Source organism: Alexandromys fortis, unplaced genomic scaffold (genome assembly GCF_014885135.2).
Source record: "Alexandromys fortis isolate MF-2015 unplaced genomic scaffold, M_Fortis_MF-2015_v1.1 scaffold_51, whole genome shotgun sequence".
Classification (NCBI taxonomy): Eukaryota; Metazoa; Chordata; class Mammalia; order Rodentia; family Cricetidae; genus Alexandromys; species Alexandromys fortis.
In genome coordinates, this window is record NW_026067925.1 from 7,139,031 (window position 1) to 7,154,995 (window position 15,965).

A 15,965-nucleotide genomic window follows, 5' to 3' on the forward strand; every position below is an offset into this window, starting at 1 on the left:
AAAGTGAGGAGGCTTTTTCTGTTCTTTTTCTCCCTCGAAGTTGGCCCTTGTCCTCACTCACACCTGTAAATCCTGCCTTGGGCGGGCTGTGGCAGGAAAGACACCGTGAGTTTGAGGCCAGCCTTGGCTGCAGAGGAAGACGTTGTCTCAACCCCTAAAATGCTCATGTATACCCACTGTATTCTAACAGCATTATCTTAGAAAAAGATGACTTCAGGAAGAAAGTAGAAAAATAAAAGTAGATAACAAATTATATGTTAATTTAATTGAAGAATGGAACTCTACGACAAGCTTCCTGAGACCTTTGTTCTACTTCTGTTTAGTTAATTCCTTATAATCTATGGGTTTTCCTTTTTAATTTTTTTATAAAATTAGATTTTTTTTAAAAAGGGAAACCTTAAACTCAGTAGTTATTCTTCTGTTTACTTTTACCAGACTATTTGATTGTCAGATGGTTCCCACAAAACTATGATTTTTGTGTCTTAATTTTCTCTTATCAGAATCATTCAGCACTGCCCAGTGAATACTGAGTATCTATCCAAGGCGATGGTACAGTTAGGAGTAGGCGGCAGTGAAGTTCCCAGCATTTGAATATAAGGCACTGAACTGTATATATAAAAAAGGATAAAATGGTACTTCTATGTTATATATCCTAGTACAATTTTCAAAGTGTTTTCTGAGAAACAACAGAACTGGTAGTGAAACACTAGACCAGAGTTCTGCCCTGGGGACAGCTCTGTTCGGGGGTCATCAAGCTGTGATGTCACAGTCGAATGGGGTGTCCCTTCCTCGGATGGCGGCAGTGTCTCTTTGCCCATGCAGCCATGGCTAGGAAACTGTAGAGTTGAAAGTTGTCTCTTTGAGAAGTTACTGTTAAGAAAAAAATAATAAGAAAAGGGTGGCTCCGCCAGCGGTGCAAAGAAATCCAATTAGGTCAGATCATACCAAATCAAAATGCCTATTGTTTTATTAGATACGACACTCTCGGGTGTTGAGGGCATGGCATGGCGGGGAGACAGAACAGCGGAGAGCCCATGCAAACCCAGAACCATGTGTTTCTCCTCTGGGAGCCCACTTAAGTCCAGACCAAAGCAACTCCCAGGCCAGGGGGATGGGATGGATGCCAGGGGCTGGAGGCTATGCTCCAGACTTAACAGTTAGTACATAATGGTCTCCTTTTAAAAAATGTCTGTTAAGTTTTGCTGTATAAGAACGCCTAGAGCTATATTCCATTAATAAATACAACATACTCTATGGCTGAGCATTGGGCCAGTAAACATACTTTTCACATACATATTCCAGTATCTCTTCTGTGTATTTTAATAAAATCTGCCTGTCTTAAGCTAAAAGAAATCACTAGCATTTTACTGTTTTTTTAATACCATAAAAGTGAGGCTTTAGGTTAAGTAAAACATACAAGCTAGCCATAGGTTTCCTTATATGTGTAATTATTTCCACACACAGACACATGTATGTTGTAGGAGACCACTTGTTTGTTCCTGGCTGCTCAGCCCCACACAGAAACTGTATTAATTAAATCACTGCTTGGCCTATTAGCTCTAGTTTCTTATTGGCTAGTTCATACATCTTAATTTTAACCCATTTCTATTCATCTGTGTATCACCATGTGGCTGTGGCCTACCGGCAAGGTTCTACATATCTGTTCCTGGCAGTGGCTATATGACATCTCACTAACTCCGCCTTCTTTCTCCCAGAATTCAGTTTCATTTACCCTGCCTAGCTCTACTCTTTTGCCCTATCACAGGCCAAGACAGTTTCTTTATTTACCAGTGGTATTCACAGCATACAGAGGGGACTCCCACACCACATGCATTATTTGTCTCTGTTTTGAGACAGAGTCTCATGTAGCCCAGGCTGGCTTCCAACATTCGAGGTAGCCTTAAACTCTTGATTCTCCTGCCTCACTCTCCCTCAAGTGCTGGGATTACTGTAATTTAAAAATTACCACACATTTTTGGTCTGTTTATCTGTTTGTGTTGGGGACAGATCACAGAGTCTTGTATATGGCAGGCAACACTCTATTGCCGACAACACACACCCTGGCCCCTAATTTTTAACAATTAAATTCTAAAACCTTATTTTTTACTGAAGTACAAAAGTAACTTTAGGGCCTAGAGAGATGGCTCAGAGGTTAAGAGCCCTGGCTGCTCTTCTAGAGGTCCTGAATTCAACTCCTAGCTACCACACGGTGCCTCGCAACCATCTGTAATGGGATCTGGTGTCCTGTTGTGCAGGAAAATGCAGACAGAACACTGTATACACAATAAGTAGATTCAAATAAATAAGTAAAGTTAAAAAACAAAAGTAACTTTAAACTAGTTTTTGCTTTGTGCTCACAGCAAACTTCTACAGAGTCATCTGCCTGGCACTGTTGGGTGCTGTGGAGTCTAAAGAGAATCTTGAGTTTGTAGGGGCCTCCTGCTGCTGCTGCTGACTAAGCTGACTGTGGGGTTCCCTGCTCTGCCTTCACAGTTCTGTCACAGCTGCATTGCTGGTAGCTTTCCAGCTCTGGGAGCAGCTCACCTGCCTGTCTCCATGTTGCTGCCTGTCATCGTTGGTCCCTCTTCTCCTCCTGGCATCTGCCCTCGGTCCCCTGCTGCTTGACGCTCTTAGCAACCTCATAGGCCCCTCTTTCCTGTCTCCTCTTTCCTGTCTCCTCTTCCCTGTCTCCTCTTCCCTGTCTCCTCTTCCCTGTCTCCTCTTCCCTGTCTCCTCTTCCCTGTCTCCTCTTCCCTGTCCCCTCTTCCCTGTCTCTTCTTTCCTGTCTCCTCTTCCCTGTCTCCTCTTCCCTGTCTCCTCTTCCCTGTCTCCTCTTTCCGGCTGTTTTCTTTTTTGTCACTGCATTGCTCAGTTTGGGCTCCAGTGGACTTGGTTTTGTAACTAATCGGCAGCCACTTGTTACGTTGTTTTAGACTAAGATTCATCCTATAAGATGAAATAATGTTCACCTCAGAGAGAAGGAAAAAAAAATGTCTCCAGAATTTTGGTTTCTGAGCATAGACGCATGTGTAAATGAGGCTTTCTAGACTTGGTAACCCAGAAATAATTTTCCAAATAATAGTTTAATATCTGAAGCATTGCTGGTTTTTTTCTTATTAAAAATTACATGACCCATTGTCACCCAGTGCTGTCTCCACTGTTTTAAGAAAAAAATTAGACACACATCTCTATTCCATAGATTGTTGAGTTTTTATTTTCATTTTTGATTGCTCCTCGTTTATTTATTGTGTATGAGTTTGGGTGTGCATGTGCCATGGGTCTGAGGACAACTTGTAAGAGCCTGTTCTCTCCTTCTATCCCATGGAACCTGGGGGTTAACTAGGCTGTAAGGTTTGATAGCACACACTTTTACCTACTGACCTAACTCTGGCCCAGAGTTTTGCTTTTCTGGAAGAGTCTCAGTGTGTGACTTAAGCTGCTGTTCTTTAGCCTGCAATCCTCCTAGTACTGACTTTATGAGTGGGTGACACCATGCCTGGTTGATTTTATAGATTTTTGTAAGAGAAAAGGCTAGTACTTCGTAGTGTCAGGCACAAGTTAGGGCCACTCATTTATTCCCACATGCAATAACTTTTATGATTGACGTCCATTGAATTCTACAGTGATATAAATGTGATTATTGAAACCACAGGTGAAGCTGGGCATGGTGGCGCACACCTTTAACCCCAGCACTCAGAAACAGGCTATGAGTTTGAGGCCACCCGGGGCTGCATAGTGAGACCCTGCCTCAAAACTAACTGAAATAAATCTTTTGAATTAACCATTGGGACTAGAGAGATACCTTTGTTGTTGTTGTTATTGTCTGGTTTTTCAAGACACGTGCAGCTTTGGAGCCTGTCCTGGCACTCGCTTTGTAGACCAGGCTGGCCTCGAACTCTCAGAGATCTGCCAGCCTCTGCATCCCAAATGCTGGGATTAAAGGCGGGCGCCACCATCACAGGCACATGGGGAGATATCTTAGTGGACAAGACCTTTAGCCCTAGTGCTGAGCCTGCGGGCATGAGGCTAAAATTTGGCAAGTCCCAAGTTCAGTGAGAAATCTTGCTTCAAGCTGTCCTGATCTATCTTCTGCATGTGTGCCTGTGTGCACATACAGACACAGACACACACGCACACAATTTTAAAATTATAATTTTTAAAAAGGTTAGCTGCTGTGGGAATCCTTTACAAATAAAGATGGGAGGCCCATGCTAAGCAGCAGTGTTGGGGGAGGGGGTCGTGGAAATGGCTGTTCTGTGTCTTAGGTAAGGAAGAGTCTTAGAAACAGTGGCCATGGCAGTTTTGCTCAGAGTGGATCTTTCAAGGGAAGCAGGGGTATAGCTTGCTCACTGAAGAACACCAAGGGTGGGAAAGGTTGACCCCTGATTTATGTAGCCCTCTAACTAGTCCCTAGGGAAAACCCTGAGATTGCCCTTTTTTTTATTTGTGCCAGATGGTGTCATTTTTTGCCTCTTGTTTTTAGACTGCTTTTTACATTTCTAGTTAGTTAATGCTTCTTGATTGATGTGTTTCTTTTACCAAGTTCCTTTCCTGTTTTAATTACATTGCAAATTTCCATATTTACTGTTCTCCCTGGACATTTGCATTAGCTATTTTATAAGCTTCTTCTTGTTTTATCCCTTCTCCACTCCAGTGATCTCACCTTAGCACTGTGTAGACCTGGAGTCTCAAGCTGATACTCAAAAGGGCCAACATTTCATAAAAATGAATGAAACAACTTGACTGTAGAGCAGTTGAGATGTTCCTATACCTGTCAAAGTTTCCATCTTTTTAAAACTCTCTGGTATGGCTGGAGAAATGGCTCAGTGGTTAAGAGCCCTTGTTCTCCCAAGAACCCCAGGTTTGATTTTTGGCTTGAAAACACCTGTAACTCTAGTTCCAGGGAATTCGGCCCCCTCCTCTGAACTCCTCAGATACTGAGTACACACAGCTGCATATACATACATGCAGGCAAAGCACTCAAAAAGTAAACTGAAAGTAAATACAGTATAATAAAATGCAAAACCTCTAGTTGGCCTAGGCATAGTGCCATAAACCTTTAATCCCAACTTGGAAGGTAGAGGCCGGCAGATCTCTGTGAGTTCAAGGACATTTAGAACTACATAATGAAACCCTGCCTCAGAAGGGAGGGAGGAAGGGACGGACGGACGGACGGACGGACGGAGGGAGGGAAGAATGGAGGGAGTGAGGAGAAATGAAAGAAAATATTATGCTCTTAAGTCAAAGACAGAGCCCAGCTCTCTAACAGGGCCTGTTAACTTAAACTTCTGCCCTAAAATATCTTTGTGCCACCAGCCTCTTCCCAGGACTCCCTATAGCTTCATGGGAAAGGCTGTGCTATGCAGCCTGAAATTCAGAATTCTTGGTGGTCTGGCCCATCTGCTTTTCTGCATCATCTCCTTCCTACCTGCTGTCCTGTGTTTCCGGCTGCAACCAGACTGTCCCCTCGCCGCATCCAGACATGCTTTGCACTTCCTGACCTCTGCTTCTTGCTGTCTGTGCTAAGTCTGTGTTGCTTTGCAGTGATGAGCCTTCTTCTTCCCAAGCCTCAACATCTAGATCACGCTCTTCAGTATGTAACATTGCTATTCCCTTGGAACTACCTCTCTGAACTTCTGATGATGGCGGGGTGGGGCAGCATTCCTCCTAAGGCCTTGTCCACTGTGATCTTCCCCAGTTACCCATAGGACACAGGCATACTTTCCTCTGTACCAAACTACCAGGCCCTGAAAGATAAGGCTCCTGTTGGCAACGTCTCTGTATCTGTGTCTAGCCTCTAACTCTATGCTGGGTGTATTCATTTTCTCTCCAGCATGCTTCTTAGGCACCTCCTACTTGATAGAGACCAGGGGACAGCAGTAAACAGAAATCACGTCCCTGTCTTCATGAAGCTCTAGATGGAGAGATTATTGTAGCCAAATTCACATAAGAATAAACAGTGTAGTTTCAAGTATTAGTAAAGGGGCCAGCAAGATGCTCAGCTGGTAAAGGCATCTGCCGCCAACCCTAATCACTCAATCTAGCCAACCCACATAGTGGGAAAGGAGAACTTATTTGTTCATTTGTTTATTTTTAGGTGTGTGTGTATGTTGACGTGTGTGTGTCTGTGTGAGAGAGAAAGAGAGAGAGAGAGAGAGAGAGAGAGAGAGAGAGAGAGAGAGAGAGAGAGAGAGAGAGAGAGAGTGTAAATAATATAAAACGCAATGTTAAAATCTGTGAAATCCTCCCAGCAGAGTGGGGGGCTGTAGATACTGAAATTGGCAGCTCTTCAAACAGTCTTCTGGAGACGCGAAAGGAGGATGCTGCCCAGCACGCGCACATTCCCTTCCCCATCTTGTGCTTACTAAATCATCTGTTCTGCAAGCAGGGGCGAGTTACGAGAGCAAGTGCGTGCAGCACCACCTGATCTAGGTGTTTAGATGCATCAGAAAGTTCCTGGTTTTGCCTTTAACAATATGCTTTTCCGTCTTAAGCGCTTAGAAATTCAGCCTGGTGTGCGTCCCCCGCGATCTGTTTTCCCACTCGGCACATCCTGTCGCAGTGTTCCCAGATGTAGTCTTGGGAGGCCTGAGGAAGCCACGGGATCTTCTGTGAAATGACTTTCCTACATCAACTGTCACCACCAGGTTCAGCAATGACCTGTTCTGTCAATTAGCTGTGACAGTAGCAGTGACGTTGATCTGCTGCTCCCATGACAAGAACAGGCATCAGTTTAAGCATCTCTTGACGGGGGAATGTAAAAGAATTTCAGGTAGAAGGTATAAACAACTTCTGGGAAGCCAGAGCCTTGTAAATCTTATTTGAAATGCAGAATTAATGTCCCAGCGATACACTTGACAGTGATGCGGCTCCTGGGCTCACCCTTCTCACTGTCCCTGTGTGTGTGTGTGTGTGTGTGTGTGTGTGTGTGTGTGTGTGTGTCAGAAGTGATGTTAGGTGTCTTCTATCCCTGTATCAGATGTGGGCTTTATTTTCCTTGAAACAGTCTCTCACTGGAACCTGGAACATGCTGTTTTTCAGCTAAACCGGCAGCTGGCAAGCCCCAGCTGTCCACCTGTCTCCACTCCCCACCCCATACCCAGTGTTGGGGTTACAGGTGCATGGACACACCCAGCAGTTGGTTTGGGTGCTGGGGATCTGGACTTAGGCCTTCATGCTTGCTCAGCATGGTTTAACACTTCTTTTGGTTTGGTTTGTTGTCGTTTTTTGAGACAGCATTTCTCTGTGTATCTAGCGGTGACCTCAAATAAATTCAGAGATCTGCCTGCCTCTGCTGGGATTAAAGGTGTGTGCCATCATTGCCCATCTTAGGGCTGCTCTTAATAGGATTTTTTTTTTCTAAGTTAAAACTGTACCTTAAGGGTTGGCTAATGGCTCAGCAGGTAAAGGTGCTTGCTGCCAAGCCCGAGGATCCTGAGTTCAATCTCTGGAGCCCACACAGTGGAGGGAAAAGACTAACTCCTGCAGGATACACACACATGCTCGCGCTCTCTCTCTCTCTCTCTCTCTCTCTCTGTCTCTGTCTCTCTCTCTCTCTCTCTCTCTCTCTCTCGCCTGGCATGCAGTAGGGTANGTCTCTCTCTCTCTCTCTCTCTCTCTCTCTCGCCTGGCATGCAGTAGGGTATTATTTAAGTCCAGGAGTTTAAGACCAGCTCCGGAAAATAGCAAGACTCTCCGTGAAAACAAAAACAAAGCCTTCCTATGGTTGGTAAATTTACCACTGACAAACGCAGAACAGAGAAATGTTTAATGGAAAAGATAACGAAGGTTCCATGAGGCTTGTTGCTTTTAGTTTCATATTTTTCTAGAGATAGGAAGATTGCCAGTTGTACATCTTTCATTAAAACTAGTTTCTATTTTCTGTCCCCTTTTTTTTAAGGTTTTTGACATGCATTTACTTATTTTGTACACATATGATACATGGGTGTTAGTGCAGACATGCCGCAGGGTGTGTCAGAGTTGGAGCACACCATCTGAACGTCAGTTCTCTCCTTCTGGGGTGGGATCCGGGAATCAGACCCAAGTGCTCTTTCTGCTTAGCAGCCTCGCTGGCTCCAGTCCTTGCTCTTTAATAACTTAACACTGTGTGTTTGTCTCACGCTCTAAGAAAGGCACTTGTCAAATCATTTTCCATTGTTTTGTGAAGGAATTCTTTTCTAAAGCAAAATTTTAAAAAAAATCTATTCCTACACGTTTATAAAAAATGATATTTATTTCTGTATTGAGAAGGGCATGCTTGTGCCCCAGATGTGTAGAGGTCAGAGGACAGCTTGAGGAAGTCAATTCTCTATTTCCACTATATGAGCTCCAGGGACCAAACTCAGGGACATCTTCAGGCTCGGTGGCAAGCACTCTTACCCACTGAGCCATCTTGCCAGCCCTGTACTTAGCATTTTAATGTCACTGAAGTCCTTTAGTTTTCTCAGAATCAGGCTATCTGAGATATGTATTTTCTATAAAAAGAACAAATTGCCAACTTATTGATTTTTTTTAAGATAATGGTTTCTATAGACCCACGTTCAGAGAACCCCGGTAGAAGACTGTCTAGAGTCATTTGCCCCTAAGAGCTCTGAATTATAAAAAGAACTAATGGAATCCATAATTGTCCGAGATTGCTGCCTGGAACTGGAAATCATATTAAGAGCTTTATACCATTGATCGGATAAATGGCATTACAGGCCATCCTAGCTTACAGCACTGATGTCCACAGTGTCGAGCCTGTAGTGCCCACCCAGATCATCACCTATAGCAGGCACCTCCTACCAGTCGGCTAGAATGTGCAAAAGTGAGCAACTACTTCCCCTCCTCCTCGTCAACTGACCTTCCTTGCCCCCTGACCCCGGCAACCTTTGTACCTTGAAAGCTTTGACTCCTAAATGTCAAGCAGGTGCTTCTGGTATGAAATGGGAGGTAGGTAGGAAGGAGAGCGGTGGCCTGCGTGAAAACCAGAAGGCTGCATAACATGGGTAGTGTGGGTTGGAGGTGCCTGACGCAGAGTTTTCCGGTCTGTCACAGCTTCCCATTCTGCCTTAAAGCCCCCCAAAGATGTGCAGAATTGGACAATTAAATTTGCAAAAACAGGCCGTGAAGGTAAGCTAGGTGTGATAGCATTCAGGAGCTTCAAGAAGATCTCAAATTCAGGGCCAGCCCGGGCTATAGCAAGTTCCAAGCAGTCCTGAGCTATAGAATGAAGGAGAGGGAGGGAGGGAGGGAGGGAGGGAGGGAGGGAGGGAGAGAGAGAGAGAGAGAGAGAGAGAGAGAGAGAGAGAACCTATTGTTAAGTGTAGAGATGGAGTATATATCACTGCAATGATGTTCTGTGGTTGCATGTGTAATGTATTGCCCCGAAGTCCCACCCGCTTTAACGTAACTGGTTCTTGTGATGCCCGACAGGCTGTTCCTGCAGAAGGGCTGGTGTCCATACTAAAGAAGAGGAATGACACAGTAGGAGACCATTCCACCCAAATGCAACAGAAGCCAGCCAAGCGGAGAGTGCGGTTCCAGGAAATCGATGATAACCTGGATCAAGGTGCGCACCGCCCCGGGTCTGTGAGTGCTGGACAGTCGTGTGACATGTTTGCCAGCAGGGCTTGTAAGGACTGTGTGGACTTGCTCCATCTTCTAGCAGAGAAACAAAAAGAAATCAAGTTAGATCTTAAAGTTTTGAAACATTTTTTGCTGAAATAAGTGAGCGAGTTGCAAAATTGACCTTGTGGTCTCTCCAGTCCAGAAATGGTCAAAGTTAAGAACTCACCTCAGGTTTTTTTCTTTAGTATTTTCCTCTTTTCTTTTTTTTCTTCTCTAGTGAACTTGGTTTTTATTTTGTTTTTAAGGACAAGTAAATGTCCCTCTTTTATTGTGAGGCACTCTCCTCTGAATGGAAGCTGAGTGCCTTCCAAGTCCGTCTGCTCCTCATGGTTGTGGCTGAGCCTCTCAGCCCCTGGCCAGCACCGAGGTCATGCTGTCACAGCCTTGTGTGGCTGCAGAAAGAGTGACCTGAGGCAGGAGTGAGCAAGGGAAGTGGAAACCAGCTCAGAGTCTGTCAGTGTGCTTTGCTATGCCCTGAGTAACGGTGTGAACACCGAGCTGTGTTTCTAAAATAGCGGGAGAGCTGCCTGGGATTTTCAACTGTGAAACTGAAAGGCCTTGGAAATGCTTCCTTTTTATCCAGGCATCTTGTTGTAACCAGGACAGCCTCCACGCCCCATCCCCATCCCATGGTGCACCTGGGTCTGGGACTCTCAGGCCACCTTACCCTTTACCACGTTCTCAACATTATCCTCCTTAAAATACAAAATAATAATCACTACTCTGCCACTAAGGCCAATGAAAAACATGTAGATAGTGTATGAATTGATCTCAACAGTCATGAGACCTTCATGTGAAGCTTACACATGTATAGTTGCAAATCTCTGCTCCTGCCTGGAGCTCCCTAAAGAGGCCCATCCTTCCATTAGTCAGCACTGTGTCCTATAAATACAACGTGGATGCTCATAGGTGATTTTTTCTAATGTGCATGAGTGTTTTGCCTCATGTGTGTCGGTGCATCCCATGTGTGCAGTGCCTGAGAAGGCTAGAGGAGGGCATCAGATCCCCTGGAACTGGAGCTACAGAGGGCTGTGAACCATCTCCTGGTGCCTGGGACTCAAAGCTGGGTCTTCTGGAAGAACAGTCAGTGCTCTCAAACACCGAGTCATCGCTCCAGTCCTCATAGTGATTTTAAATTTATGACAGCCACACAAGAAGCTTGGAAATATACAAAATGTGCTTCAACGGTATATCTCATTTAACTCAGTGTCAGAGATATTGCAGCCTGTGCTCTGTCGGTGTGAGAAATGCTGGTCAGCGTTTCACACCCTCCGTCCCACATTCTGTCCTCCAGGACTGGAATCTACTCCGTACACACGTTGCGTCTTTTCTGTACCAGTCTCTTGTCGGGTACTCAGCAGCAGCTCATGGCTCGTTCCCATCCCAGCTCATAAAGTATTTCATTTAAACAAAATAGATATCATCTCCTCATGTACCACAGGCTCCATAATAATAAAATCTGCAGGTGCTCAAGACCCTTATATAAGGCGGCGTATTGTTTTCATAGGATCTGTTCATACCGCCTGTGTGCTTTGATGATGATGATGATGGTGATGATGATGGTGATGATGATGGTGGTGGTGATGATGGTGATGATGATGATGGTGATGATGATGATGATGGTGATTGTTCATTTCACACCTGTGCCACGACTTCTGGGAGCTCGATCTCTTCTCCCACCCTTAATTCCATGGATTGAACTCAGGCTACCAGGCTTGCAAGCCAAGTGCTTTTGCCCGCTAAGCCGTCTCACTAATCCTTCCTGCATACATTGTTTATTCTTTTTGTTTGCTTTTTGTCTTTTTTGAGGTAGGGTTTCTCTGTGCAGCCCTGGCTGTCTTGGAACTCACTCCTAGACCAGGCTGGCCTCAAACTCACAGAGATCTGCCTGCCTCTGCCTCCCGAGGATTAAAGCCTGAGCTGACCTCTGACCCTGCTCTCTTGTTTCAGATGAGGTCGGCAGTGGCTCCTGCATCCTGCTCATCTTGCTGTGCATAGCCACAGTCTTCCTCAGCGTGGGAGGGACCGCGCTCTACTGCACCCTGGGCAACATGGAGTCACCGGTCTGTACAGACTTTGCCGACAACATGGACTTCTATTACACTAAGCTGCTGCAGGGGGTGGCAGGACTTAAACACTGGGTCTACCTCTCCTAGCAGCAAGTGGGACGGACAGGCGTGCTGACAGACGGACAGAGAAGCAAACTTCCCAAACAGCTTTTATTTCAGGAACCATGAAACATTCCCCCTCCCCTGCAGCGAGGACTCAAGGACAGACTTTAGAGAACCAGCCCAGAGAACTCTCTTAGAATGGTCCACAGAAGAAGGCAAATACGGTGCGGGCACTGAGGACAGTGGAGGGAGCTGTGGAGCGCACGCCCCTCTCCTTGCTGCGCCCTTGTGTGGTGAAGTGCGCTGAGCAGGGTCACTCCACGCTGAGCAGGATCACCCCGCTCTGAGCAGGGTCACTCCACGCTGAGCAGGTTCACCCCACTCTGAGCAGAGTCACTCCGCGCTGAGCAGGGTTCCTCCGGTCACGCCGAGCTCGCACTGAGGGCTAAAGACCACTCCCAGTTTACAGTCATTGCTTCCTGCCACCATGCAATAAGTTTCTTTGTAATCAGAGAGTTTCCTTATGGTTTCAATGCCGTGTTTTAGTTAATCCTGGGAGCTGTGTAATGTAAGCTTTGGGCGTTACTCTAGATCCTTCTCTCCATTTGTGAAAGGGTTGTGTGGGTGTGTGTTTGTCTGAAGCAGTTGCCGCAAGTGGATATCCAGCAGAGTACAAAGATGACCTTTATTCTTTTAACTTGACTACAATGTGCAGGCACACATCTTTGGAGAAGGCTTACCTGTGAACTAGATAAACTGTAGGACTGTTGGCCTTGAATTAGAAACTGGTAGATCTGTGGCAATGAATTTGACAGGCCTGAAGGCACCGTGACAGAAATCCCAAGTCTCAGGTGAGATTTCGCTGTGGGTTCTATGCTGCCGGAAGCAATGAGTCCTGGTTCCACAGCTCAAAAGAGACTTCCTGAGCATCTATTACATTTTGGAACCTAAAACTAGGAATCCAAGTAAGGGGTAGTTCCTACTGTGTGGGTGGTCATGGGAGGCAAACCCTTACTTTGATGAGTGAAACAGGCCACCACGTGTGACTGAGTGGTTTCAGGCCATACGCTTGGGTATGTGGAATGTGCGTGTCTATCATGGACTCGTTTTGGACCCCATCATGTGGTCATGAAGCGGAAATTCAATCATACCTTCAAAAGACAACTTTAAATGTCTAGTTTTGTTTAAATCTGTCATTAGGTGGCCTTTCCTTATTTACGGTACAGTGATCAAATGTTTAGGAAGCCTTGCTTTGACTTTTGTATATTCTAGGCAACATCTTTTTTTTAAAAAAAAAAAAACATGAATTATAGTTTTTTAGCAAGTGATCTTTATGTTCTGTTTTCCTGTTAGAATCATTTGGAGGAAAAGAGAGACATTGCTTTGTAGTTATTACTGGCTGGCACAGTACCTTCCTTTGTGTTTCCGCTTATTTATTTGGAACTTGTGAATTTAAGGGCTTTTGTATGAACTGAGCGCGTGTGTGTTGTTGAGCATGTATGTGGTCATCCCACTGCTACCTATTTAATTAGATACTGAGTGTTTTGATTTTCTATTATTTTAGCTCCGTGTGTTTTAGGCTTATTTTTAAATTGACATTTTATTTTCACTTATAATGCCGTGTGGCTTCTTTCTTCCAATGTCACCGTAAACTGTAATATTTTCAATGGTTATAGATCAGAGTTATTTATTTAGAAGTATACAGAATACTGAAATTTAGATTCCTTTATACCGAAGGCTGATTTTATTAGAAGATTATTTTAATGTCCTATTATAAATTTTAAGACTTTGTATTCACATCATGTGTAAACCAGGTCCCATTGTCCCAGTACTGCCATTGCGGTTCTGGCGAAGCCGTGAGGGAGGTGGTCTGTGCGGGCCTCGTCACGATGCACAAACATGTTTCACCCTCATGATTTCTGGTTGCGGGGATTTGGTGATTCTTGTTTCTGCCAGTTTTATGTCAAGAGAAGTTAAAATCTCTCCCCATGCACCTCTTTCAGGTCACTCAGAGTCCTGTGTGATCTCTGGTGTTACACTGGCTCTCGGCCACCATGGTCACTTCTAAAACCCTAGGTTTCCTGGGAGCCGTCATTGAGAGGCCTGACATGACACCTCGATAGCCAGGGGCCCAATTGTCTGTCAGAGGAGCCCGGGTGCTCACCACTTCAGGGACCACAGAGTGATCGCAAGTAGGCTGACCTCTTGACTTAAAGTGGGCATGAAATGTCACGTAGAAGAACTAGGGCACCTTTTAAAGCGTAACAGTCATTTGCTGCATGAATTGGAATCGCCCACCTGGAGATGAGAGGATGTTAACCCTCGTATAGAGAATGCTTCCGTTGGACTGAAATGTCATTTCTCCTCTCCTTGGAAAGTACTGACAACTACCTATAACTAGCCTTCTTAAGAACCGTGTTTGAGGGTGTGAAAACAAGTGTGTAATTTAAAATCTATACCAACAAAAATGTCTCAGAGAATTTATTTGAACACTTGGTGTAAAGGAACTGCTTGAAAACAAAATATGAAGGAGATGCCATCTATTTGGGGGAAGTCTTTGCAACACACAACACCTGTCTGTGCTCTATGCGCTACCATACAGTTCGCGAGCAAGGGGCTGGAGATTGAAACATACAGAGACACACAGACAGAGACACGGACCTCTAGTCACTGGTAAGAAGCTCTTTATTCAATAGCACCATGGAGGCTTATATACACAACACAGTCAGGTGGGCCAACAGGTGAAAACCTTATCCTCTGATCCTCAAGGCAAGGCAACACGTGCTCGTGAAGCAGAGCTGGTAAACAACTTTGACACAGCTTTCGGTAACTCAAATCAGAAGGAAAGTAAAGATCTCTAGCAGGGAAGAGCAGCTGGAGGCCAGGACTCCAAATGGTCCCAACAGGTCTTTATTTTAAAATTGCATTTATATATTCATTTTGGGGGGAGGTCACATGCATGCACACTGTACCTGTAAGCGAGTCGCTCTCCCCTTCCATCAGTAAGGTCCAGAGAGTCATACTCAGGATTCACTGGACAGCCAGCACCTTCCCCACGGAGCCGTCTCATTGGCCCTCTTCAGAAGATGTCTCAGTAATTCCCTCAGTAACGGCTTCTCAGCTTCTAAAATATCTCTTGCATCTGCCTGACATGGTAAGCCAAACTCGGCTCTCAGGTGCCTCCTTTTAGACATGAACATCAAGTCTAAAGTCTTACTTTATTGTGAGATGTGGCATGGATCTGAAGTCTGAAGATCAGGCTTGTTTCGCAAGGGCAGATGTGATTTGGGTCTTCTGAATGACGGGACAACATGGCCTGAGAGGAACAGGGTTAAAGGACCAGGAGGAGCCAAGCAGAGGGAACACGGAGGACAAAGAAGTCCTTTGACTGCTGACCTGTTGTGTGGCGTGTGGTCCCTGTACACAGGCAGCTTTTTACTTTATTAGCATATGCTAATTACCCGTAATGGGTTTCATTATGACATCTGCATACACATAGGTAGTGCATTTTGAGCATCTTCACTTCCTGGTATATTCCTGTTCCCCCACTGGTCCCCCTTCAATGAGCTGGCCCTTCATCCTGCTGCTAGCAGTAACCCTGTGTAACCCTCTCATTTCTGTGGGCACAGATGATCTGCACTTGGTCTCAGGCAGAACTTGATGTGGTATTTGTAGTATTTTAACATCTGTCCATTCCAGACCTAGACTAGCACACTTATGGCTCTCAGTCACAGGTCTCATGATGCCCAAATCCACCACTCGTTTGGTTCCTATCACGTGACCTGTACTTTCAGAGACAGGAAGAGTGGTTCTGGGACCTATGGACTCTACATTGACCCTCTAGTAACTACTTAGTAAGCGGGACAGAGCTTTGTGCCTGGTGCGCAGACCTGTGCAGAACTTTGCACCGTGGCACTGGCTGCCCTCTGTACCCTGGACACACATCCGATTGCCTGCAGTGTAAGCACTGTGGGCATGACCCCACCCAGCTTAAAGAGCTTGTGTCTGGTAAGGGAATGTAATTTGCAAAGAAAAACTAGATAACGGGCTACCGAGGGGCGTGGGAACCTGAGTTCATCCCCCCCCCCCCCCCCGTCATGTGTCATGAACTGTTAGGAATAAGGGAAATACACAACTAATACGAAAATCAACATCAGTCTCTCCTGCCAGCCCTCTCTGCTTCGCACCTGCCGTGAGCACTCCGAGAGTTCATGGCAGGCACGCTTCCAGCAGTGCAAATCAGCT

The 15,965-nt window shown here is 45.4% G+C and overlaps 1 protein-coding gene across 3 annotated transcripts in view; it reads left to right on the top strand.

Annotated features, from left to right (window-relative positions):
- Positions 1-14,176, top strand: part of Cnst (consortin, connexin sorting protein) — an 81,373-nt gene extending 67,197 nt beyond the window's left edge. For 2 of the 3 annotated variants that reach the window (XM_050142823.1, XM_050142824.1), the window contains exons 10-11: positions 9,415-9,550; positions 11,560-14,176. In XM_050142823.1, coding sequence (XP_049998780.1) covers positions 9,415-9,550; positions 11,560-11,765 — 342 coding nt within the window. In that variant the 3' untranslated portion in view covers positions 11,766-14,176. The remainder of the gene's footprint in view (positions 1-9,414; positions 9,551-11,559) is intronic. The other variant, XR_007591838.1, reaches the window with a different exon arrangement.
- Positions 14,177-15,965: the final 1,789 nt, after the last annotated feature.